Source organism: Drosophila elegans, unplaced genomic scaffold, assembly GCF_018152505.1.
Source record: "Drosophila elegans isolate 14027-0461.03 unplaced genomic scaffold, ASM1815250v1 contig_476, whole genome shotgun sequence".
Classification (NCBI taxonomy): Eukaryota; Metazoa; Arthropoda; class Insecta; order Diptera; family Drosophilidae; genus Drosophila; species Drosophila elegans.
Genome location: NW_024545863.1, coordinates 15119890 through 15143066, shown reverse-complemented (window position 1 = coordinate 15143066; position 23177 = coordinate 15119890). Strand labels below are relative to the sequence as shown.

General features: G+C 42.0%; 4 protein-coding genes across 12 annotated transcripts in view; 2 read left to right on the top strand and 2 right to left on the bottom strand.

Annotated features, from left to right (window-relative positions):
• The first annotated feature begins 2 nt into the window (after window positions 1–2).
• On the top strand, window positions 3–4123 carry LOC108134486 (serine protease inhibitor 88Ea). Its single transcript, XM_017254807.2, has 3 exons — window positions 3–116; window positions 2622–3619; window positions 3697–4123. Exons 2-3 carry the CDS (start codon window positions 2633–2635, stop codon window positions 3991–3993), a joined length of 1284 nt encoding a protein of 427 aa, XP_017110296.1. The 5' UTR covers window positions 3–116; window positions 2622–2632; the 3' UTR covers window positions 3994–4123.
• Window positions 4124–4277: 154 nt separating this feature from the next.
• LOC108134471 (transmembrane protein 165) lies at window positions 4278–11074 on the bottom strand. 2 transcript variants are annotated; one of them, XM_017254788.2, is made up of 7 exons: window positions 11056–11074; window positions 8319–8613; window positions 7974–8264; window positions 7599–7739; window positions 6071–6646; window positions 5112–5291; window positions 4278–5047 (listed from the first exon to the last, which is right to left on the bottom strand). In XM_017254788.2, exons 2-7 carry the CDS (start codon window positions 8496–8498, stop codon window positions 4868–4870), a joined length of 1548 nt encoding a protein of 515 aa, XP_017110277.1. In that variant the 5' UTR covers window positions 8499–8613; window positions 11056–11074; the 3' UTR covers window positions 4278–4867. The 2 variants fall into 2 exon arrangements, with proteins under 2 accessions (XP_017110277.1, XP_041565332.1); XM_041709398.1 differs by lacking the exons at window positions 6071–6646; window positions 11056–11074.
• Window positions 11075–11570: 496 nt separating this feature from the next.
• LOC108134509 (E3 ubiquitin-protein ligase RNF123) lies at window positions 11571–16690 on the top strand. Its single transcript, XM_017254844.2, has 11 exons — window positions 11571–11866; window positions 11928–12174; window positions 12317–12462; window positions 12521–13261; window positions 13334–13616; window positions 13673–13991; window positions 14093–14502; window positions 14562–14675; window positions 14737–15387; window positions 15446–16052; window positions 16113–16690. The coding sequence occupies exons 1-11, from the start codon at window positions 11703–11705 to the stop codon at window positions 16430–16432; spliced, it is 4002 nt and encodes a 1333-aa protein (XP_017110333.1). The 5' UTR covers window positions 11571–11702; the 3' UTR covers window positions 16433–16690.
• Window positions 16691–16968: 278 nt separating this feature from the next.
• LOC108134515 (soluble guanylate cyclase 88E) overlaps window positions 16969–23177 on the bottom strand; it is a 40889-nt gene continuing 34680 nt past the window's right edge. For 7 of the 8 annotated variants that reach the window (XM_017254865.2, XM_017254873.2, XM_017254898.2 and 4 more), the window contains 11 exons: window positions 22442–22929; window positions 22126–22249; window positions 21938–22070; window positions 21615–21841; window positions 21446–21550; window positions 20621–20767; window positions 20410–20560; window positions 19234–20341; window positions 18958–19185; window positions 17924–18202; window positions 16969–17852 (listed from right to left, as the gene is read on the bottom strand). In XM_017254865.2, the coding sequence (XP_017110354.1) occupies window positions 17684–17852; window positions 17924–18202; window positions 18958–19185; window positions 19234–20341; window positions 20410–20560; window positions 20621–20767; window positions 21446–21550; window positions 21615–21841; window positions 21938–22070; window positions 22126–22249; window positions 22442–22929 (3159 nt within the window). In that variant the 3' untranslated portion in view covers window positions 16969–17683. The remainder of the gene's footprint in view (window positions 17853–17923; window positions 18203–18957; window positions 19186–19233; window positions 20342–20409; window positions 20561–20620; window positions 20768–21445; window positions 21551–21614; window positions 21842–21937; window positions 22071–22125; window positions 22250–22441; window positions 22930–23177) is intronic. The other variant, XM_017254912.2, reaches the window with a different exon arrangement.

Below are 23177 nucleotides of genomic sequence, written 5' to 3'. Positions count from 1 at the left end.
TGCTTCGCTTGGGGAGCGATTCAGTTTATAGTTTTATCCGCAGGTGAACTGACTTACGCTCGGTCTAAGTTATTGTACGATATTTCGGTGCCACTTAAAGCCTACACTTAAAGAAGGTATTTCCCACCATTTATTTAGTGCCTGTCAAGTGTTTTTGTTCCAATTTGTTTAACTCCCCCAGAAATTGTGACAAATATTATCGAATCGGTTTGATATTAGAGCGTCGCCTGTTTTTGTAATACTAATTACCATATCGGTGTATACATGTCAACGATTGCACATATATGAACACAATATTATATGTGGACTTGTATATTTGACTCACGCAATTTAAATGAAGCAATCAATTGCGCTATTTTGATATTGTCAATTATATTCACAATTTGTGGGATTTTTTGCAATTAATAAGTGAAAAAGTTCCATTGGAACACGGTTTAAGTTATCTCTTCAATGCTGGTCAATTGTGACCCTCAACCTTGACTTATAAATAATCTTAAAAACAATAGAGCTCCCTATAGGAATTAAATTTTTATTTGGGGAAACGTTTTGCAATCAAAACTTTAAGAATATGAATATTGATAATAAAATGCAGTCAAATTTAAATAAAGAGAAGACTCCAAGTTGATTTAGGCTACACAGATAATTATAATGAATAATTTTTATTTGTTTTTCTTCAAAAATGTATAAAAACAAAACGTTATCAACAAAAATTCCGTTTATTCACTTCCAGGGAATTTAATCAATTCAATATTTAAAGGGAATCATCCAGTGGTGTTTTTTCGAAGTAGGTTAGTTTTGAAAATACATTACACTACGTATTTTAGTGGTTAAGTTTTGAAAAGACTTTTAGATACAAAAGTTCTTTTTCCATCACTTCTAATATACGGAAAGCAAGTGTTTGTTATTCAAAGTGCTTCTGGCAACCCAGTTAATCCAAGTTCAATGCAGCTTAAATAAGGCTGACATGTCCGCTTCCTATCGGCTTAAACTGGTTGTTCAATATTTTCGGATTCTCCCAAAAAAAAAACCCAGATAGTGAGCAAAAAAGCCGCGCATGCGCAGAAACAAGCGTTACGTCTGTGGTGAACCAAAAATACAAGTAACAACAACAGAAAGCAATTACAAAATACAAAATCGCCAATACAGGGTCAGCAATGAGCATACGCGCTTAAATTCGAAACGCCAACAATGTGTACCGTTTATGAATCATATACTATAGTTTTGTCTGCCGGTGGGATCCGCAACCGGTTATCGGAAATGTTAATTTTGGGTTTTTTATTTTTACACAAAGCGCTTTTCATTGCTGCGAGTGCAGTCACGCAACCAAAGACTTCGTCATCGCTCAGCTGGCCAAGAGCTGGAGCCAAAATCCGATGTAAAGCTCCCGATCTGTGGAGCCTCTTTCATGCTCCGATGGATGCATATGGGTTCATTATGTTCGGATTGCGAATTTCGAGTGCAGAGCGGCGGAAACTTTCACTTTTTTTATGTCGTGGCTGCGAAGATGTTGCAATTGTCGCCCCAAAGATAATTTAAACGACTTGATGGAGTGGAAAAGCTTTTCGGTGAATCAGCCAAAAGCGATTTTAAACGAGCGCCAACTGAAGCGGCTAATTTCAATTAAATATTTGTTTAAGATCATCAAACAAGGTCATTTGATTTCATTTTTCCGCCCATTAAATTATGATAAGTTTTGAGTAACTAATCTCTTACCTTAAATTATTGTCAACATTAAGCATACTTGAATATAAGAATGAGATGAGACAACTTTTTATTTCGTATAATAATTTTCGTATAATAAAATATCATATTTAAAATTATTAGTTTTTGTTAAACACTTTTTGATGACTCATGAAATGGGAAAAGTAAATTCCTAAACTATTAAAGTTTTCCCTGCATTTATATAAGAAAAAAAACTTTAATGAGTTACTCCCAGAACACGCCTTCTAATGAGCTTAAAGTCGCAACTCTACTTTGACTTATCCCCTAATGAGTATGGGCTTTGCCCAGGAATGACTCTGAAAGCAAATTCTGACATTTTATTATCATGACTTAAATGGATGTTCGGGTATAAGTATCATACCTTTATGGGCACTGCATAAATTTGAGTTGCCTAAACGCGTTTTTAAAGCTGCAATTGTCTAATATTCATAAAATAGAAAATAAATTAAAATTCAATGACAGACACTTTTGTTCAAGGTAACCACTTTTCAGATAACTTCCGGAATTTTCAGGGTGTTTATAGTAAAAGTCGGTCAAAGTTAAAATTTGCAAGCCCATTCTGCATCGACAACCTATCAATGGAACACCTAATCTCAACCTGCAACTCCTTAAGAAACCAAAGAATAATAAACCAATATCTTCCCTTTCAAATCCCACTATGTTCGATATTTAATATTCTGCCATACCTTAAAATCATATATAATCAATCTCTCCTTAGATTACCATAAGCAGACATTAAAATAATACAAAATATAATACTATATTTTTGTAAAGCCTGAGCTGATTAGTCATTTAAATTACTGGTTAGCTCTTATTAATTCTAATACTTACATATTTACAAAAGCGATTTTGAGCTTTTTAGAAACTAAACCAATCTTACTTTCTCCATCTTTGGCTAGGTTTTCACAAAATGCATATCCTCAGTCTATCTCTGATGGTGATCCTGCCGGCTGTCGCCTTGGCAGGACTTTGTGACGTTGAGCCCGACGCGAACCTACTGGATGGCAGGGAAAACCTCTACAAGGGACAGCAGAACTTCGCCGTGTCCATGCTGGATGCGATCCGGCAGAGTACTCCCAACGAGAACGTCTTCTTCTCGCCGTACAGCACCTACCACGCCCTGCTGCTCGCCTATTTCGGATCCTCCGGGGAGACGGAACAGGAGCTAAAGAAGGTGCTGCATCTGGATTGGGCCGATTCCAAGGAGCTGGTGCGCAGCGCCTATGTCCTGGAGAAGAAGAACCGCAAGGAGCGTCAGAGTAACATGCCGCTGGAATTCTCCTCCGCGGACCGCATATTCTTTGCCAACGATCTGCCGCTGACACACTGTGCGAAGACCCGCCTGGTTGACGAGGTCAAGAGGATCGACTTCAAGAACAAGCCCGAGGAGTCACGCAAGGAGATCAACGACTGGATCGCCCAGGACACGCACAACCAAATCCGCAACATGCTCAGCGCCGATGAGATCACTCCGCGCACCCGCTTGGTCCTGGCCAATGCCGCCTACCTGAAGGGCCAGTGGCTCAGCCAGTTCAAGACGGAGAAGACTGCTCCGATGCCCTTCTACACCTCACCGTCGAACTTATCGCTGGTGCCGATGATGCAGCAGAAGGGCACCTTCCTGCTGAACGTCGACGAGCAGCTGCGCGCCCACGTCCTCCAGCTGCCCTACCGCACCGTATTCGAGTCGCAGGAGAAGCCCGACAGCTTGCCCGATGAGAACTCGGACATCTCCATGGTGCTCATCCTGCCGCCCTTCAACAGCAACTCCCTGGAGGATGTGCTTTCCCGGCTCAACGCCGATACCCTGGATGAGTCGCTCAAGCAGGCCATGCCACGTGAAATTGAGGTGTCGCTGCCCAAGTTCGAGTTCGAACAGCGCCTGGAACTGAGCCCAGTGAGTCTTGTTTATATGCCAAGATTGTGGATATCCTTTTTCCAGTCCAGTTTTTCTAAACCTGCTCTATCCTTTAGATCCTTGTCAAAATGGGAGTAACGAAAATGTTCGACGAGTCGTCCGCTACCTTCGACGACTTGACCTCGGAGGCCATTTCCATCGGAGACTCCAAGCACGTGGCCAAGATCAAGGTGGACGAGGAGGGAAGCACTGCGGCGGCGGCCACAGTTCTCTTCACCTACCGCTCGGCCAGGCCCGTGGAACCCGCCAAGTTCGAGTGCAACCATCCGTTCCTGTTTGTCATCTACGATCGCACCTCCAGATCGATCCTGTTTACGGGCATCTATCGCGATCCCAAAACAATGAAGCAGTAAAGTATAGGCATTTCAGGGTGCTGAAACTTCGCAATTAACTTAACCAAATTATGTTTCGACTGTTGATGAACAATGTAAACATTTTAACTAACTTAAACGATAATAAATTATGCCCATAACAAGATCCGAATTTTGGAAGTATATATTTCTAATTTAAACGAATCATATAAAATTATTATTTGATCTCAAAAATCGAATTTTGAAGTGCTATTAAAGTGCCCTCAAAGGTTAAATGTTAAGCTATATTTTAAGTTTACCCGCCCATTTAAAACGCACTAAGAAACTTTAAGTTTTGCTCAATTTACTAATTTTTTCATACAAAAATCGCAAAAATCAAATCTACAGTTTCATTTTGGTAGTTTCTATTAAGTAAACACTGCTACGTAAACAAGTTTGCAAATAAGGATGTGGGCATATGTAGGCAAGGGTCCAAAATCGGAGGAGCTTAGGCAACCTGGTGGTTCTAGCACGCGTATGTACAAAATCATCTTTAATACTTAACACGAAAACGAAACTGTACGTTCTATCAAATCAATACTAAACAATTGGACAAAGTTGATTTGTTGTTGGCTATTTTCAAACAGAAGATAGAAGAATTCTTTGTGTGAACTAAATTTGTATGTCATGGCCGAAGCGGAAAGCACTGAAGGCACTTTTGTTTTTTTCTTAGTTTCGTTTTGTGGTTTGGCAAGCAAGCTAAGCTACATGATACATGAATCGATTTCATCTTTACATTAATCAATACAATCCTAGCCATGCCTCATGCTCCTCGAAGGAAAAAAGAGGGGTATTAGGTAGTAACTACAACTAAATCTTCAAATAATGTGGGGTCGTCAACGGGCGATCTCGTGTGGAGTTCCATGGCTTCGCCTGCCTACAAGTCATCCGGTGGCATGGCGACAGCGTAGACGGCGAATCCGATGAACACAATGCCACCGACGATGGTGACAGTGCGAACAGAGATTTTGGAAGCCACTAGACGACCTCCAATCACAGCCAGGCCAGTGCAGATGCAGTGGCCAATAATACCGCCAGCGATGACGCCATAAACGTCCTGCAATCGGTGATATACGTTAGCTATAATGTTTAATTAATTGCAAAGTTAGTAGCAAAGTTACCTTGCTGGCGGCGAGAATAATGGTGGTCAGTTGGGAGCGGTCGCCCCACTCGGCCAGGAAGGTCATCGTGAATGCTTGGGCCAGGATGCGCATGGTGAAGTAGGTGGCACCGCGTTTCTGTGGACGACGACGACCGCTCTCGGCGTCACTTACAAGCGCCGCATTCACATCACGGTCCAGCTGTAAAAGAAAATAGTTTTTATTAGCGTAATATTAGCGCAGAAGCACAGGAAAACTGCAAAATTCGATGAAAATGTGCGCAAACAAAGGGAAAAACAGCAAATAAAATAGACATGGATATACTTTTTGTGCAAGAAAAAGTGGACAACACTTCTCCTGCTGATTAAACCAAAAGAGAAAACTTAAATGGCAAAAAACGATCACTTCAAAACAACATGCAGAGAGAAAAATTGGTGAAATGAGTGCGAATGGAACGGAAACAATGGGTAATCATAGACAGTGACGACAAAACCAGATGACTTAAAGTTAATTTCTAAAAAATATCCGTGAATGTATTTTGTGGCTGTAAAGTGTCACGGTTTAATGGGTGTTTTTTTTTTTTTTTTGGTTGTGGGTGATGTTTTTGGGGAAAAAGCACGTGAAACGAATATGATTAAAACAACAACAAACGTTAGCAGTTGTCAGTTATTAGAATAGCGCAACCCAGAACCCCATTTCGATTCTAGTTAAATTTTAAGGAATTAGAATTGATTAGAATCATTTCCTTTGAATTACGCTTTATGAACTGAACTCAGTTTCCATTTTGACCCTTAAATCCATTTGTCTTAACTTAATGGGAGTATTTTAAAAATATTTTTAAATAGGTGATTGCAACAAATCATGTGAATATTAAATTAATTTCCAAAGAAATATTCTTTCAATTCCAATTTCGAAAAAAGTAATAGAATAGGAAACGGGATCGGGGCTGCATGGGCTTGGAATACGGATTGTGGCCTAACCCGTGCTTTGAGGGTGCCATTAGCCGGTCCGGCGGAGTCCCCGTTTAGGCTGCCATTGAGGCTGTGCATGCTATCGTGTCCGGCCAGCGGAGCCCGGGGCTCCGAGGCACCTACGACGGACGGATCGGTGGGATGACCAGCCAGCTGGACATCGACGGTGGTTGTGGAGGCGGCAATGGAGTTGGTTTGTTCGGTCTGGTTCGATGAGGCCGCCGAGTGGGCCGGGCTGCTGTGGTAGGTCTTCATCTTGAGCTGCTCGACAATGCGGCCGCCCTCCTTGAGGAACACCTCCGACTCGTGCTGATCCCGGTCCTCGTCATCGGTGCCAGTTTTATCACAGCTGTTTTGCTTACTATTAGAATGGGTGATGGTGCTGTTATTGTTGTTGAGGTGGTTGCGCTGCTTTCGCTGGCGGTGCTGCATATCGGAGTCACCGATGCTGGTGGCTCCTGCTCCGGCGGAAACGGAACTGCGGCCATGGATAAGCGCCTGCTCGCTGACATCCTCCTTGTCCGAGTTGCTGTTCTTTCGCTTGCCCTCCGAATCCTCGTACTTTCGGCTGGCTTTGCGCATCAACTGCATTTAGATCGACCCATAAATCAAAGTCGAGTGCGACATACAGTTTTGGTTTTTTTTTTTTTGATTGTTTGTCACGTTTCGGTAACATTTTCAGAGGCAATGTTAAATCAAATTTTTAAATTTCGTTTTGCATAAAGGAAAAACAATTAAAAATTTGCATTAGCTAGATAGTCGATTGGCAGAAATTTTGATATTGATTATTATTCGGTTGGAGTTTTCGTTTTGGCAAAAAGCTTTTCCATTTCAAACGATATCTGGTTTAGTACGAATTTGCTTTGATCAATAAACTTTTAAAACTCGCTTGTATTTGATATGCTCAAATCGTGCAATTAGTCACATAGGCTTAGGATGGGGTGTATATGTATTGTATGTGAATTTTAAATGTTTAAATCAAGGAAAATAATTCGCAAACTTAAATTGAGAGTGTGGAACAACCACTCTGTTTCACCGACGATGTTCCGCACGGCTTTTTGTTGATCGGTTTGGAATATTTAGGGTTGTTAAAGTAACCGTAGTTTTGTTAGAAGCTAATAAAAGTTCTTAATTAGCATGCAATCAAGGTGTAATTACAATTATGAAAAGTTTTAGGTTCGTGTTTGATTAGTATTTGTTTTCTTGTTATTGTTCGCGGCTCTCGTGTCAAGCAAAAATATAATGGGGTTAAATTAAATTAGGACTGGAAAACCAAAGCGGGGCATATGAAGTGATCGCTTTAGCATTGCATCAACTGTTTTGTTTTTTCTGTACAAATTGCCAGTCGGTATGATTATAATAATAGAAAAATAACAAATTAAGCGCAGCAATTAACAAAAGCAATAAAAATTAACTAATTACTATAATAATACAGCAACGAGCGAAACTACTAGAAAACAATGTTAAAAACTAAAGAAACTACTGCAACATATAGCACTACTACAGTATACAGGGGGATCCATTGTGGACAACTTACCTCATCCTCGCGCTTGCGCAGATCAGATTGAACCTCTTCCAATTCCTCCTGAGCGTCGGTTGGCTTCATTTTGTAGCCGTCGTACAGCATTTTCAAGCCGAATATTAAAAATAATGCAGTTGAGATATAATACGTATAAGTCTGTGGATAAAAATAACACCGTTTAATTTCCGATTATTATATTTTTACATTGGAAAGTAAAGACATTCTTTAGCCATTCGGAATTCTCATTTGAGTTGTTTACCAATTATCGCTTAAAACGTGTATACAAATCGGCATTTGAGCTCTTTGACAATTATGACTCAACTCATATAAGAAATCAGATTATGTAAAGGGGCCTTTATACGGAGAAATACAAATATTTAGATCACCTACCTTAGGAATAAAGTTCGCTGCCATGCCAAATACGCATGAGAGTACCGTCATAAGGGCCAAGGCGGCAATGGCACCGCCAAAGACAATCAAACGCGGATGGCGCATGGCCATTATGGCAGCTATAAAGAAAGTTTTATCCCCTAGCTCTGTTAATAGGATAACAGAGATCGATGCGGTAAACGCATCGATGAAACTTCCCTTCGTCTTTGGCCGATCTTCAGCATCCTTTGGTTTCTCTGCTAAAGAGCTTAGGTCCGTTGGCTTATTCAAATCTGCTTGCATCTTCATGTCCTGTGGAGAGGAAATAGTTAATAGTTAATCTCAAAAATTGGCTGCATGACCTACGCTCTGTATTCCGGATTCAATAACCGCATTGTCCGCACCATCTGGTTGAGCTTCCGCCGCACAAATTGTGCCAAATGTGAGCACCACCATCAAGGCCAGCGCCATGTGCCATTTGGCCGTGCGCTTCAGGTATACATTGTGTCTGGTCGTCTGCCAGAAATAGGATTGGTTTTGTGACATCTTCGCTGTCTGTGGATGGGAACTGTCGCTCCACTACTCTTGCCTCATGCAAATCTTCGTTTTTAAGGCTATCCGTTGTACTTTAAACGTTTACGTGTCCGTTGCCTTCGACTGACTGCAAAGAAATGAAGTGGACTCGTTGAGAATCTCGCTCACATGGGGTAAAATATACTGGGTAAGGCACAATGTTTATGGCTAATCGGGCAACAAGTGTTCTCCGCGGCATTATTTATACAAGGCAAACAGAAAATCACCCGTGTCTGTGTTTGACCAAGTCAAAACTGGGCTCAATTTCATTGGGGTACGAAGTTGGCGGAGGAAGGTCGGTGCGCAGATAAGCGACACACTGCGTCAAGTGTCGACTGATATGGTCAATCAATGTCGATGCTCTCGGTTTGGTACCAGCACAACCCAGTAGCCGAAATATATTTCTTCAATTTCGCACGACCATTCGATACGTCAGAGGCAAAAAGCACTCAGTTTGCTATCGATTAGATAATGGCCTAAGAAATATTCAGAAAGGAAGGCGATTTCATGTTGATTGCTGGATGCTCTTATGGGGTCTCCCTTGATATGTTTATACTGTTTATCAAAAAACTCTCAAGGTGCTGTGTGGGTGGCAAATATTTGTGTGTTATTTTGCTTAGATCGCAGTTCGCTATCTTTAAAATGAACCCATAAGTAGAAAAACTCTCAGAAAAGATATGCGAACTCAAAAGGTTGAAACTGGGATTAGCATACAATTTATAAATGGAATTTATTTTCATTGTAAATATTATTAAAATTGCTATCCAAAAAAAATAAAGAGAATTCATCAGTAAATATTCCGTTTAAAATATCTACTTGACTATTTATAAAATTAAAATTTTGTTATCTTATTTTATTGTTCGTCTAACGAAAGTGTCAAAAGTCTAACAATATTGAGAATAGCAAAGTACACTTTATAGTTTTATTAAAGTAATTTGGAGATAGGGTATAAAAATAGACAGATATGTACGTGACCAAAGAACAGAATAAAAGTTGAACTGTAATCGGCTGCCAAATCTGATGTACATGCGTACGGGCATGTTCATTACGTGTATATTAGTATATTTTTTTCTTTTTTGGTTGCAGATAGACGGTGTACTTTGATGTTGCCAAAATTCATTAGGATGAATGTGATTTCGCTTTCGAACTGATTAATAGTTTATTATTTTTTGAACCCACTGAGATTATATCTAGATATCTTGTTCTTATCAGGGACAATGCTTATGGTAACAAAAGAAATATGAAATCATGACGATGCCTGATTTCTTGTAATAAAATGTCCCCATTCTCATAGATAACACAATCTTTTTTAATCCAAATTGTACTGACTATTAAATATACCTGAGATCTGTAAATATCCTTTTCGATTGAAAAACAAAGAGGGTTTCATTATGCCACTGTTTATTTACCATGAATCAGCTTTGTTTATAGGAGTATCTGGGGTTATCTTTTTTTCGCTGACTCTCCTGTGCTTCCCATTTGCATAGCAGAAGTCATCCACTTTATTCTTTTTCATGTTTCATTAACGTATTTGCCCGATAAATAAAAGACTAAAGACGCAATAAAGGGGGATATTTGCGAATAGCTAAAGAAAAACAAGCATCCCGCGAAAGCAATCGTTATGTAAACATATGCTGATTCTGGGAGAGCTTGGCGGTTACGTCTCGCCTTACTTGTAATGGATGAAAGTGATAAGAAAAATATTAATTTTGTGGGGACAGTTTGGCAATTAATGTGGATAAAGTGAATTTAACCAGCGGCACAAATAACGTCCTAAACATTTCCAATAATAATTCATTAATACATATGTATTCATATTTCCAGTTCCATTTAATTGAATTCAAATTACAAACTCACACACACACACAATTTCGCGTTGATTGCCCCGCAAAAAAATAAATAAGAACAAAAAACGGGTCGAGAACGGGCAGATAAATCAATTGCCTAGGGTATATAAAACAGTAGAAATCATATTCATTTATGCCCAGATATGTACGTATGTATGTATGTTGTAATGGTCTTGTTTTCGAATGGCTGGCATTGATTTGTATTTCCCTTCTATTTTTTGCGAGTTTCTATTTTTGTAAGACACGCAACAACAACAAGAACTAACGGTTTCATGCCGAACCGCTGATCACTTAAGCTATAGTTTTTATTAAGCTTATAACATTTATAAAACTCTTAGCTGCAAATTATTGGCATAAGGTCAACTGTTTAATTGCTAATTTATTTATTTAATAGCTGCCATTATGAGCATTGTTTTCATTGCTTTTCACTTGGCACTTTAATTATTTTTAGCGTTTTTCCACAAGGCCCAGCTACTTGTGTCTCACAGGTGGGCATCACTACCAGAAACACTTAGCCGCTGACGACAGCAAATTCTCAATTAATCGAGATGTAACTGCATTGCTTGAATAACACTCGACACGGGAAATTAGAGTTACCCTTTGGGTGACTCATTTGCTGTGAATCAACGCCAACTTATAATTTAATTAGGTGAATTAGTGGAGCACAAAAAACACGTCCTTACGTTGCGAGAATTACTTTTTGTTCTGCTCGAATAAGGTGTTGCAAAGCGTTCAAAGGCGAATAGTTCTGCACAACGTGGCTAGATTTGAACAGCTGTTGGCGCCAGCCGAGCGAGATGGACAGACACTATGCGTGAGAGCAGGATGGAACCATACATTCAGAGCTAGAGAGGAACGGTCTTCCGAAATAATTTATGCGATATTTTGAAGGGTGGATTGATTAGTTTCAGACATACACATAGATATATATATATATATATATATATATATATATATATACATATAAAAAAATTATGATTATAACATTCAATATAATTTAACTGCTTCTCATTTAATATTGATTAAACACAATTTTATATATCAAAAATTGTCCAAAAATAAAAACCAAAATAAATATGATATATGTACCTAAACTTTCAAATTTATTTTTTATATTCACTCGTATTATTTACTAAAATTTTTACTTTTATCCATCGCTTTAGCTCGTGATTCGATACTAGTTACCGTTAGACGTTCGTGCAAGGAGTGTCCGAGTTGCACATCCCTAAAGCAAAAGAATTCCTTTTTTACGTCGGCCGTAGTTGGATTCAGATTCACATTCAGACTTGGGTGGCTGGATTAAAGCTAGAATTGAAATGACAGAGCCAAGATGTCGATATCAAAATTATTCGTGAAAGTGTTCAACGAGGATATATTCGAGCAGGTGGACCACGACAATCTGTACTCGGATTTGGACGATGACTTGGAGGGTGCAAATTGCTCAACGGTGCCGGATCCGAAGCCCCCAAAGCTCGCAGATTTGTCCGTGACCAAGTAGGAGTGTCCTTAACTCCTAGCCTCTAGGGCCATGTTAAAGAGAGTCCATTTCCCGCAGGCAGATGATCATAGTGCGAACGTGGCTAGATGACAAGTTCCAGCAAATCCAGACGGACAGCAATGAGGAGATACGGCGCCTGTACACGGAGACGGAGAACCGCATCGGGCCGGACCTGACCATTTTCGACGTGGACTACACGACCACGGTGCGCGTGTCCCCGGATCGCCTTACCCTGCGCTCCCAGGGAAGCTTCAATACGGTCCGGGCAAATTGTTGCGTGTACGGCGGGCGCTGGATGTATGAGGTAATCGTTATGAGGGAGTGGGCATATAGGCATAGATTGGGGAATGGGTGGTAGATTTGGCGGTGGTTGACCAGCGGTCAATGACTCGCATTGAGGAGTGTGGGTTGCTCGTGCGTACTAAATACCCGTATAACGTTTTCAGATCCACCTTCACACCAAGGGCGTCATGCAGATTGGGTGGGCCTCCAACTCCTGCCAGTTCAACGAAAACAGCGGCGTAGGGGATACCAAGTGTAGCTATGGATACGATGGCAGCAAGCAGCAGATCTGGCATATATCCACCAAGAAGTAAGCTAGTGTTTACTGTTTTTCAGCTTAAAAATATTAAAACATAATTTCTGTTTAGATACGGTGATAAATGGCAGATCGGCGACGTCATCGGCGTGACCATCGATGTGGAGAAGGAAGTGATCGAGTACTACCGAAATGGACGCTCGATGGGCGTGGCGTTCAACAAGCTGGAGAAAGGTCCGGGCATAACTTTCTTCGCAGCCATCTCCCTGGGCTACACGCAGGGTATTGGGGCGAACTTTGGAAATCGTCCGTTCATGTATCCGGTGGCGGGCTTCCAACCGCTCATGGCCCGCCCCATCCTCAAGCTGCGTCGGGCCAATCTGCTGATGAATTACCTGATAAACCTGGCTGGCATCTTTTCCAAGTACAATGCTCAGTCAGCGACAGCACCAAACAACTGCACTGAGGCACGCGTTTCCACCAAGAAGACGGTGTACTGCATCTTTGCCACCTTGCTGATTGAGAAGTTCACGAACGAGATATTTGATCCGTACATTATCGAGGACGTGTTGCTCAACAGGATCGCCAGCCTGACAACGCTGGGGGCCGAGAAGGAGAGCCGACACACCGTGCTTCAGGGCTTGTTGTCGCTTTTTTGGAACTACATGGAGGGCGACGAGATTAAGTTTGTGTTGCGCAAGCTGGTAAACGCCCTGCTGGGCACCTTTACGCATACGATTCAGGGTTTGGATTATGAAAAGCACCGCCAGGCATTGAGTATGCTTCACTGCCTCTGTCTGCACGAGCAGACCAGAAAATATCTGCTAGAGGGAAAGCTGTTCAAAAAGCACTGGTATGCAATGCAAAATTTTTGTTGATTTTTATATGGGTATGTTGATGATTTAACCTTCTTTTCTTCCTTTAGTCTTGCTTTTTTCCTTTATATCCATCCACTGGAATTCTACATAATGGAAGAGTTGCTACCAGACAGCATGGCCTGGACGGAGGGAATCGATGGACCCAAAGAAAAGTATCTGAATGTAGTAGACAAGGTGCGAAAGGTCACGGAGCCATTGTATGCAGCACAAAAGGATTTTCTATCAACGTTGTTGATCAACTTCGATGGAACGCGAGAGAGTCCGTCCAGCCGGTCTATATTTCTCGTCAAGTTGCGTCGCTATGTGATCGATCTCAGCATGGAACAAAGGGTAGCTATTGCCACTGATGATTTAATTTAAAATTTATTGCTCATTTCTTCTTTCAGCCCTTCCATGCCTTTTTCTTCATGCATTCTTCGAGCATTCAACATCCACTGGATGCGCCTGTGGCCCTTGCCTTTGCAGGCATTCTCATTGATCAGACACGCGCGATGTTTAAGGAGGAAATGCCCAGTAAGGTTGTGGAGGTGAACAGCGACTTTTTCATCGATGGTACTTTTGACTATATGCACTTCGATCGTGTTGGCGGCGTCCTGTCTCATTTGAGAAAAGTCCATCGGGGTGACATCGATGCCAGGTTAGGAGCGGATCGCACGCAACAGATATATGATGATGATCGACAGAACTTGCGGGTCAATGAAGTGGGTATGTTTATGATTTAGGGTGTAAAATAAGCGCTTACTGTACACTTGTAATTTTTGCTGTTCAATTTAATTTACATTTGTTGTTACTAAATTTAATTACAGATACCACGCTGTACCTGTTGGGCGAGAATATCAATAATGTGGCTGTAGTTGGACACACTCAGGGCGCCAGCAACAGCACATACACCCACTTCCTGAACCCAAGACCCAGCAACAGCGCCGAATCTACGCCGGGAAATGCGGATATGGAGATCAGTCTTTGTGAGCTCTTGGATTTGTGCATCATCTTTTATTACTCGGCGGGTCACAAGTATATTGTTAAGATAGCCACGGTGAGGGACGAGATCGCTGCTCTGAACGAAGTGCTCAAGGAGACGAAATTCTACCGAGAGGACATAGAACGTAAGTTGGTTGCGTTGGAGCAGCATGCCAATGTCTGCATGAACGAGAACCACCAGCATGTGATGGGCGAGCTTCGGTCCAAATTCAGTCAGCGCCAGAATGTCTTTGCGGTGAGTAAATATATGTTATTACTGTAGAAAAACTAATTTTATTTCAATTCCATATTCAGACACGCTCCATAGCGCTGGCTAGAAAACAAATTTGGCTAAGAGCAGTGGCCCTGAATGGTCACAGACGATCCTTGCTCATATGGCTCCTAGAGCGTATGCTTCGAACTCTGACGGTAAGAAAATACATGCATAACCTTGATTTTTATATATCATAATATATATATCGCTCTTTAGACCGCTTCGAACACCGGTTCTTTGTTCTCATTTGTACCTGAGGTGTATGTGAATACACTGCCTATTCTGCTGGATGCCGTGATGGACTTCAGCCACCATGATTTAAAGGCCCAGTTCGAGGCATCAGATGCGGAGTGCGGCGTGAATTCGGCAGCCGAATTTCTAGGCATTCACTCGGCCGATCCTCGCATTGTGCTTGCCTCCTGCAAGGACTCCATGCTGCAGGCTCTGGGCACCCTCACCTGCCACAAGTCCGGAGTGCGCGCCCTGGAACGAACATCGAAGAGAGCGCAGGCTTGTCTGGTTCGAGCACTCCTGCGTCCCTACGAGAACAGGGCCTGGGGCCAGAGCAATTGGCTACTCTTGCGCTTTTGGATGGGCGAGGGCTATGCCTACAAGGATGCCCGCCAGCCATCCGTGTGGCAGGGTGGATCGCTGCCGCTCCATCAAGGACTATGTCGCAGTCGCTCCAGGAACGAGACACACACGGGGCTCCTGCACAACGTTGCCCCCGCCAATCCTTCCAAGCATTTTCAACGGCTGATCGGCGCCAAGCTGCTGGAGGATGAGCCCTTTGCCACCGCCTTTCTCAACTCGGTGTTAAGTCAACTAAACTGGGCCTTTTCTGAATTTATTTTGCTGCTGCAAGAGGTGAGTTTTGTGATTTAACATTTTTTAATTAACAGAAATTAACTCGTTTTTCTGTCAGATCCAAAACACCGCTCAGAGGCAGGAAAACACACTGTTCGAGCCCAAGCAGCTGAAGATTTGCTCCATGTGTTTCGAGTTGACAGTCTCGCTGATGCGGTGCCTTGAGATGGTCATCACAGCAGCGCCTGAAGTCGTCACGGATGCATCTCGTCCCAACAGCGATCTCCTGCTGAACCGCATCTGCCAGCTTATCAGCCAGGTGCTTTCGCGGGTGACAGTGCCACCGGGATGCTTCCAGTTCGTGGTGGATATGTGCTCGGCGGACTTGAATGCAGTCACTCACTACCCCATTGTGACCGCCGCTTTGGGCATTCTATTGGCCCTGATGCAGGAGGAGTTGGAGAGCGACATGAGGCCACAGATTGTGACGCGAGTGTCCCGGGCTTTTCTCACCGATCCCAGTTTTCAGTTCGCCACGCTGGAGTTTGCTCTGGGAGAAATACGAACACCGCTGCTAGAGCAAAAGACTATACCCCGGGGCAATTTTGATCCCTCTTCCAGGCCACACATCGATCCGCTGACCAACGATGTACGAGTGCCTCTACCCAACAACTCTAAGCGAATTCGGGCCGATCCGCCCATCCTGAAGTTTGCCCTCAATGATTGTGAGTATATGAAAGATATTTTCTAATACAACATAATAATAATTCCTCAATTTTCCTCAGTTCCCTCTCATGTTTCCGCCGAGGAGATAGACAACGTGCGCAGCCTAATCGAGAGTTTACGCGTTAAACAGACGCTTCTATCGGACATTACACTGCCATCGGAGGACTCCTTGTGCCCGATCTGTTGTGCCAAGCCAATCACCGCCGTGTTTACGCCCTGCAAGCATCAGTCCTGCAGCGACTGCATCATGCAGCACATGATGAACTCCAAGGTATGCTTCTACTGCAAGACCACCATCCAAACCATTGAGACGTTGGATGGCACGGTCATCTTCTCCAATGACGAAGTCGTTCCGACGCCCATGGTCGAAAGGGCCTAAACGAAAAACCCACCGAAAGCAATCGAAGAAGCATTCCTTTCGAAAGCCCAACCAAGTCTAGTCACTCTCAAAGACGATCTCCTACGCTTTAAGTGTATACCTATATCGTATTGTTTCGTACAGTTTTATTTGAGTTGAACGCTTGCCATTATAAGTTCAGATGTGATATGCCAAAAGTGCAATGTAAAGATGTTGAAAATAAGCAAAAATGAAGTATTAGAATGATTTAAACCGAAAAATATATTAAGTAGCACAATATTTAAAAAATCTTTGTGTTCACACAGTTTTGCCCGTTTAATTTGCCAAGTTTAAAATATCTTTGTTTACATATTATTTCGCTAAGTCGGATCTGCATTTAGGTAAATGAAAACAAAGAGAATGCATTTATATTAAAAACACTCTGAAAACAGTCTAAGTCTTAATGATTTATAGTTTTAGAATGTCAAACAATAAAACTTCTTTAATTGAAATTAATGTTTTGATATTGATGTTGATTGGGCAGTTTAACATAGCTAATATGTATACATAGAAAATCTAAAAGACGTTTCTGTAGCAATAATATACTTTATTTGCTTAACTTTCAGGTGTAGTTTATAGCATTACATCCAATTTTTTGATCAATTAAAAGTAATACAGTTTAGGTGATTGCAATAAAAGAAATAGTTGGACCTTCAGTTAAAACATTAAGAAAATAGAATCCCTTTGGAAACATTTATTTAATATTGTGTCCACATAAAATCTACTTAACCATTTAACTACTACAAATATATAGAGATATATAATACATACATAATGAGTTTAGTTTTTGTTGTGAGCAAACTCTGCCTCAGGTGGTTTCATGAAAATGTGTGGAAAATGCCTTTCCTTTTGTAGTTTGGTTGCCTTTTGGTATTGTCATATATAGAGGTCAATAACTTGAAAATCTTTTGATTAATACACATGAAAGAGTTTTAACGGTTTTTACAGATTCTTAGCATATTTTAGACACTGACTTGCCACATTTTAAAGCCCTGCTTGACTAGCTATAGTCTGGGTATACATATATATATATATGTATAACATGTAGGTACATTCTTTATCTATTCTATACACTATGAGATTCAACAACTAACTAAACCCTAATAATTGCTGACTACTTATCACCACTACACCACAAAGCGCGCGAAAACATTGAGCAGAATCCGCGTCAGTATACATGATATGGATGTGGGTTGCTGGTGCTGAAGGTGCTGCTGCTCCCTCATTGGTTCTCTACAGGATCCGGCAGGCGTTCGAGTGCATCCGGTGCGAGTGACGTCCATTTCCGTGTCCAAAGCCACTGCAGCACTGATGAGTGATTCCACCGCGTGGAGAGTGCTGGAAACTCTGGCTGTTGCTCATCTTCGGCTCCAAATGGTGGCAACTGGGCGCATGGCTATGACTGTCATTGGGAGTGGATAGAATAATGAGTTAGTGGGAAATTCGAATGAGTTGATGTGACCAAATATCCACCCATGACTGCAGAGACCGGAATCTGAAATGGAGCTGGGCATCAGGCGCTGTTGCTGCTGCGGCGGTGGCGGCAGGAAAAGTGGACAACCACCGGCGGCCAGATCACCGCCTCCGCCTCTGTCATGTCCGAAGAGGGCCAGCCGCATGTTGGCCGCCTTCGTCGCCGACTGGGACTCCACTTCGTGGACCTCCTCGATCATCTTGTCCAGCTTCTCCATTGCCTTGGTCTGCTTGGCGGCCAGGAAGGCTTTTCGTGCCGCCTTCGACATGGAATGGGGTCTGTAAATTGATATTGGCGTCGATATTTGATTAGTATATTATGAAGAGTAACGAAAAGTTAAACTTTGTTTAAATGCCTGTAAATACTAAATATTTTACTTTTTTTAAATTTGGTCATTTGTTTCTATACCGTTTGTAAAACTTATTTTAAAAGCTTGAAAAGTATCAAATTGATACCATCAATAGCTGATTTTGGTTTTAATTATGTTTTTACAACCCTATGGTTGACTTTATCCTGCAGCCGTGTTATATCTGTCAAACTAACTATACATTTCAGTGCCAATTATTCGCGCAGTATAAAAGATATATTCTTAAAACGCACCAAATCATATTTTTTGATGTGCACATTAAATAAATAACAAAATCTTGACAATCGAAAGAACTAAATAAATAACTTAGGTTGTTTTCGATGAATTATGTTTAATCCAGATTTTAATATATAGTATTTATATTTATTTATTATTTTTTAATAATTTCGAATTTATCCCAAATTAGCTCCCTCATACATTTGGTTATTATAAGAGTCAAAGTCATGAATATTTAAATTTTAAAGCTCTTGATTATCTTTTTTCTTCCGTTCCGATAAAGCCTGGTATTTGTTGTGTAAAAGCTTGTTTATTCGAATTTTTTGCTTTTCAGAATCCCATTCACTTTTAAATTTAATATTTATTTAACCCCTTAAAGCTGTTCTAGTTTTGGACCAATACAAGGTAATCGGATTTAATACAAATTTGTATATAGTATACTATGCTCACCTGGCTGGCGCTGAGTTCGATCGATGTGGAGGAGGTGAGTGCAGGGAAATGGATGAGACCGAATCCTTTGATCCCGGGCGTTTGGGGTCGCCCTTGCTGGTACTAGCCTGCACCACCGGCTGCTGTGCCATTGGTGGTGTCTTGGATCGCATGGGGCACACCACGGCAGCCACGGCGGTCGTAGTTGTGGTTGCATCCATGCTGCTGCTGTTGGAGAAGGTGATTTTCCTAATGAGCGTGGAGTTGGCCGTCAGTTCTTGACACCGAAAGACTTACCTGAGCTTGGCCGCCTTGTCGCGATCCAAGGATGCACTGCTGCAGGAGGCCGTTTCCCTGGCCGGAGCTGTCGACGGCGGCGTCATTTGATCCATGGCGGCCAGCTCCTCCGGCGTGAACTTATCCGGATTACTGGGTCTCGGCTTGGATGGTGCGCTGCCAATTCGGAATGGAGGCGTTGGACTGAAACCACACGGGGGCGGATTATTGTTATTGTTAGCCAGGGAGCTGCGTGAGATCTGCAGATCCTCAAGGAATTCCTCGGTGTCCAGGATGAGTGAGCCAAAAATATCCGAGGGAGAGCGCATGAACACATGGCCCGTGGAATTGGAGCGGGATTCACGGCGTTTTTCCTGGTCCGAGCACGGGAAGCCAGCACTGCCCCTCACCGGAGAATTGGCTACGCTACGGCGAGCCACGTCCTTGAAAGTCACGGGTGAATAGATGCGACTGTTACGGTCATCGGCAGGTACCCCAGCTGCCGCTCCCCCTCCTCCTGCTGCTGCTGCTGCTGCATCTCCTCCTCCTGATGATGCTGAATCTCCCACACCACCTGCAACTGTCGGTCCTGAATCTCCAGACAATCCCGCTGCCACAACCGCCTGGTGATGAAGCGACATGTGTGCAGCGGCAGCCGCTGTGAGCACCAGGCCCGATATGCTGGACGAAGGAGCTACCACATCCACCGTTGGAATAGTAGTGGCCGGAATCGAAACCTCCAGAGACACGGAAACGGGAACCAAAGGAGTCAGCGCCTTGGTTACCGGCGGCATAATGGCCTTTGGCTTCGAGGTGCCCGTACTCGAGGCTGGAGAGACCGGATGCACCTGGAGCGTCGCGGTCAGTTGGAGGGGCAACCTGTTCTCACGCTCCTCCAGCCAATATGTGCCCATGGTGCCCTTGCCCTTCACTTCGATCTCGCCCCGCTCCAGGATCTTGTAGTTGGGGCCGATGAGAATCTTCGTGGACTCCGAGATGTGTACCTTCATGGCGATGCTGGTGGACTCCATTCGCGAGGCGGTGTTAACGGTGTCCCCAAAAAGGCAATAGCGCGGCATCTTGAGGCCCACAATGCCGGCCACCACGGCTCCGGAGTGGACGCCCACACCTGGCGGGGATTAGACAGCAGTTTAAAGTGTTATAATCTAGCTTAAATATCTATATCTTTAATCTTACGTATCCTCAAATGCTGGCCCGTGGAGGGATCTTTGAGATCGGTTATGGCATCCACCATATCCAAAGCCATATCACAGACTCGCTCGGCGTGATTGGCATCCTTATCTGGGGCCCCCGCCACTACCATGTACGCATCGCCAATTGTCTCCACCTGTGGGGGTGAGTATTAAAACTTACTTAGTGTTGTTGAATAAAACTCATCCTTGCTTACCTTGTACACAGAATTCCTCTCCGTCAGCTTGTCGAAGATCGAGTACATGGCATTCAGCATGGACACCACCTCCATCGGCGTGATGCGACTGCAGATCTCCGTGAAGGTAACGATGTCCGAGAACAGTATGGATACACTATCGAACATCTGCGGTATATATAATATATGTATTATATTATATTATTATATAGTTTTGCCAACTTTCTTATAAGTAATGAACTAAATCGAGCTCAATTGTCGGCTTAGATTTAAATTTTAAACTTAGAATTTTATTTTATTTTTATATTTCTTGTTATTCTTATCATAGCTCTACAAGACAGGACCTTTAATTATGCACTACATAGGAATCATTAACGCAAGAAAGTTAAATTAAAGTAAGTCTTAAGTACAGAAAGAAATTGCTATTAATATTTTCAAAAACTACGTTATTACGTTAATTAATTTTTGTAGTTTTTTTTTTTTTTATTTAGCGTTCTTGCATGTATTAAAAATTGTATTTGGAAAAGTACTATTTTGGCAGACTGTTTCATAGACTATTTTACACAAAAATAGCTGAGACAAAGAATGGACGATCAGAGGTAAGTGTCTTATTTCCAGGCTAGAGTAATGTTGTTTCTTCCATAGGATACTAGATTATTTTTACAAATATAAACCATTTTTTATTTTTATAATTTTGTGTACGAATATGAGAGTTCTGTAACTGATTAAAATTTCGCTCCTTTTTGTGTGTGTTGCCATCAAGTCGTTCCTTAGATTTATCATAAGTCTAAGCCGACTTAGTTTATTTTGTTCAATTAATAAGACATTCAAGCGAAGAACACTCACCTCACAGGTATCAATTGGATTCTCGCCTCGTCTCAGCCTATCGGCCACCTGCTTGGGTATCATCTGATAAAGTAGCTCATCAGTACGCCGCATTTCCTCATCCAACTAGGGGTTACACACAGAGATATTCATAAGTCCCTTATTCTCTGCCATATCCAATTTATATTACCAATCGCATGGACTCTTCCAGCTTCTTGGACTTTTGCTGCTCTTGATCCAGGGCGAGCTTAAGTTCCACTGATTGCTGGGTGCCCGCCAGCATAAGATCCCTGCTAAAGTCGTGCATTGAGAGATCGTTGATATAAAGGCCAGTGGTTATCAGAGAATTTAAATCTGGCATTACGGGGGTGCCCAGGAACATGATCATGCGCCAGTTTTCCATGTAAACCATTTGACCTAAATTTTAAAATATTTTAAAATAATTTAAGTCAATTAGATTTTTATTTTTAATCTAATAGAGGATTTTGTTCTCAAACTTATGGGTTAAATTACCTTTTAATCTCAATGACTTTTCCGGTTCGCTGCCATCTTCATGCTGAAGTAAGTCCTCGTTTTGGGAATCAAATCTCTCCGTGACTGGATCCACAGTGACCAGTTCAAATATGTTATTGGTGCGATTTAGTATCTGATGAATATAGCAGGGTTAAGCAATATTAAGGTTATTTTAGGTAATAACTTACAGTCTGGAATTTGAATGCAATCAGGGGACGAACCAAATCGAACCAGGCCGTGATTTTTTTGCCCAAAAGCTCCGGCAAAATCACCATTAAAGAGTTTCCTATGCTGCGAACCACCATGTCAGCACTAGATTTAATTGGAATAAAATAAATCATTTTATTTACTTATTTATAAAAAGATGTCGAGGTTTTTAAAGATACATTTTTAGTAACTTTCTTAAAAAAGGATTAAAAATTGCCTTTTAATTTAAGATATTTCAAAAAAGAAACTAACTTTAAAATAAGTTCGATTAGTAATTATTGTTTGAAAAATACCTACCCAAACACCATGCAGAAGGGAAAGATCTCGAACAGCACATGGGCGCTAATGGGCAGATGCTTCTCCTCCCTCGTCATGGCCAAGGATGCCAGGGTAAACGCCCGATTATCAAAGGTCAGCTGGAAGGTGACGTGTACCGTATCAAAGAGGATCTCCTCCCGAACCAGCTCTATGTGCATCTCCTTGTGGTAGAAATACCGCGCCACCTCTCTAATCTGGCCCATCGTGTAGTAGACAAATCCGCGACGCTTGGAGCGGTAGTGCAGGGTCAGACCCTGCTTCGTCTCGTTCTCGCAGATGAAACTGGGGGCCCTCATCCGCGGATACGAGAACTTCAGGTACTCGTGCAGGTTGTCCAGTCCGTTGAGGAAGTCGCGCATGTGGCGACCCAACACGGAAAGGACGCGATCGTAGCCATACTGACCCACGAAGCCCACGAAGTAGACGCCCATCTGGTCCATGAACTCTCGCTCGGAAACGCCAAGGACCTATACGGTAAAAGGAAACATTTAATTTAATAAAAAAAGTAGTCAATAATGCTTAAAATCTTATTGATCCTTTAAAACTACTTTAAAACCAATCGTAAATAACATTGAATAAATAAAAGGTTTTTTGTTATCTCTCAAACAAGAAAAAACGTACGATTTGGCAAGCCAAAATGTCTAAATGTATGCAACTTTTAAAAAAATTAAAAAAATATTTAAAATAATCATTAAACAAAGAAGTTATGTCGGTT

Coding starts and splice junctions, on each gene's coding strand:
- LOC108134486 (XM_017254807.2), top strand. CDS start 2,633: ATGCATATCCTCAGTCTATCTCTGATGGTGATCCTGCCGGCTGTCGCC. Junction 3,620..3,696: donor AGCGCCTGGAACTGAGCCCA/GTGAGTCTTGTT, acceptor TCTATCCTTTAG/ATCCTTGTCAAAATGGGAGT.
- LOC108134471 (XM_017254788.2), bottom strand. CDS start 8,498: ATGTCACAAAACCAATCCTATTTCTGGCAGACGACCAGACACAATGTA. Junction 7,740..7,973: donor CAGCGAACTTTATTCCTAAG/GTAGGTGATCTA, acceptor TTTTATCCACAG/ACTTATACGTATTATATCTC. Junction 6,647..7,598: donor TGCGCAAGCGCGAGGATGAG/GTAAGTTGTCCA, acceptor ATCTAAATGCAG/TTGATGCGCAAAGCCAGCCG.
- LOC108134509 (XM_017254844.2), top strand. CDS start 11,703: ATGTCGATATCAAAATTATTCGTGAAAGTGTTCAACGAGGATATATTC. Junction 13,617..13,672: donor ATCTCAGCATGGAACAAAGG/GTAGCTATTGCC, acceptor TTCTTCTTTCAG/CCCTTCCATGCCTTTTTCTT. Junction 15,388..15,445: donor TTATTTTGCTGCTGCAAGAG/GTGAGTTTTGTG, acceptor TTTTTCTGTCAG/ATCCAAAACACCGCTCAGAG.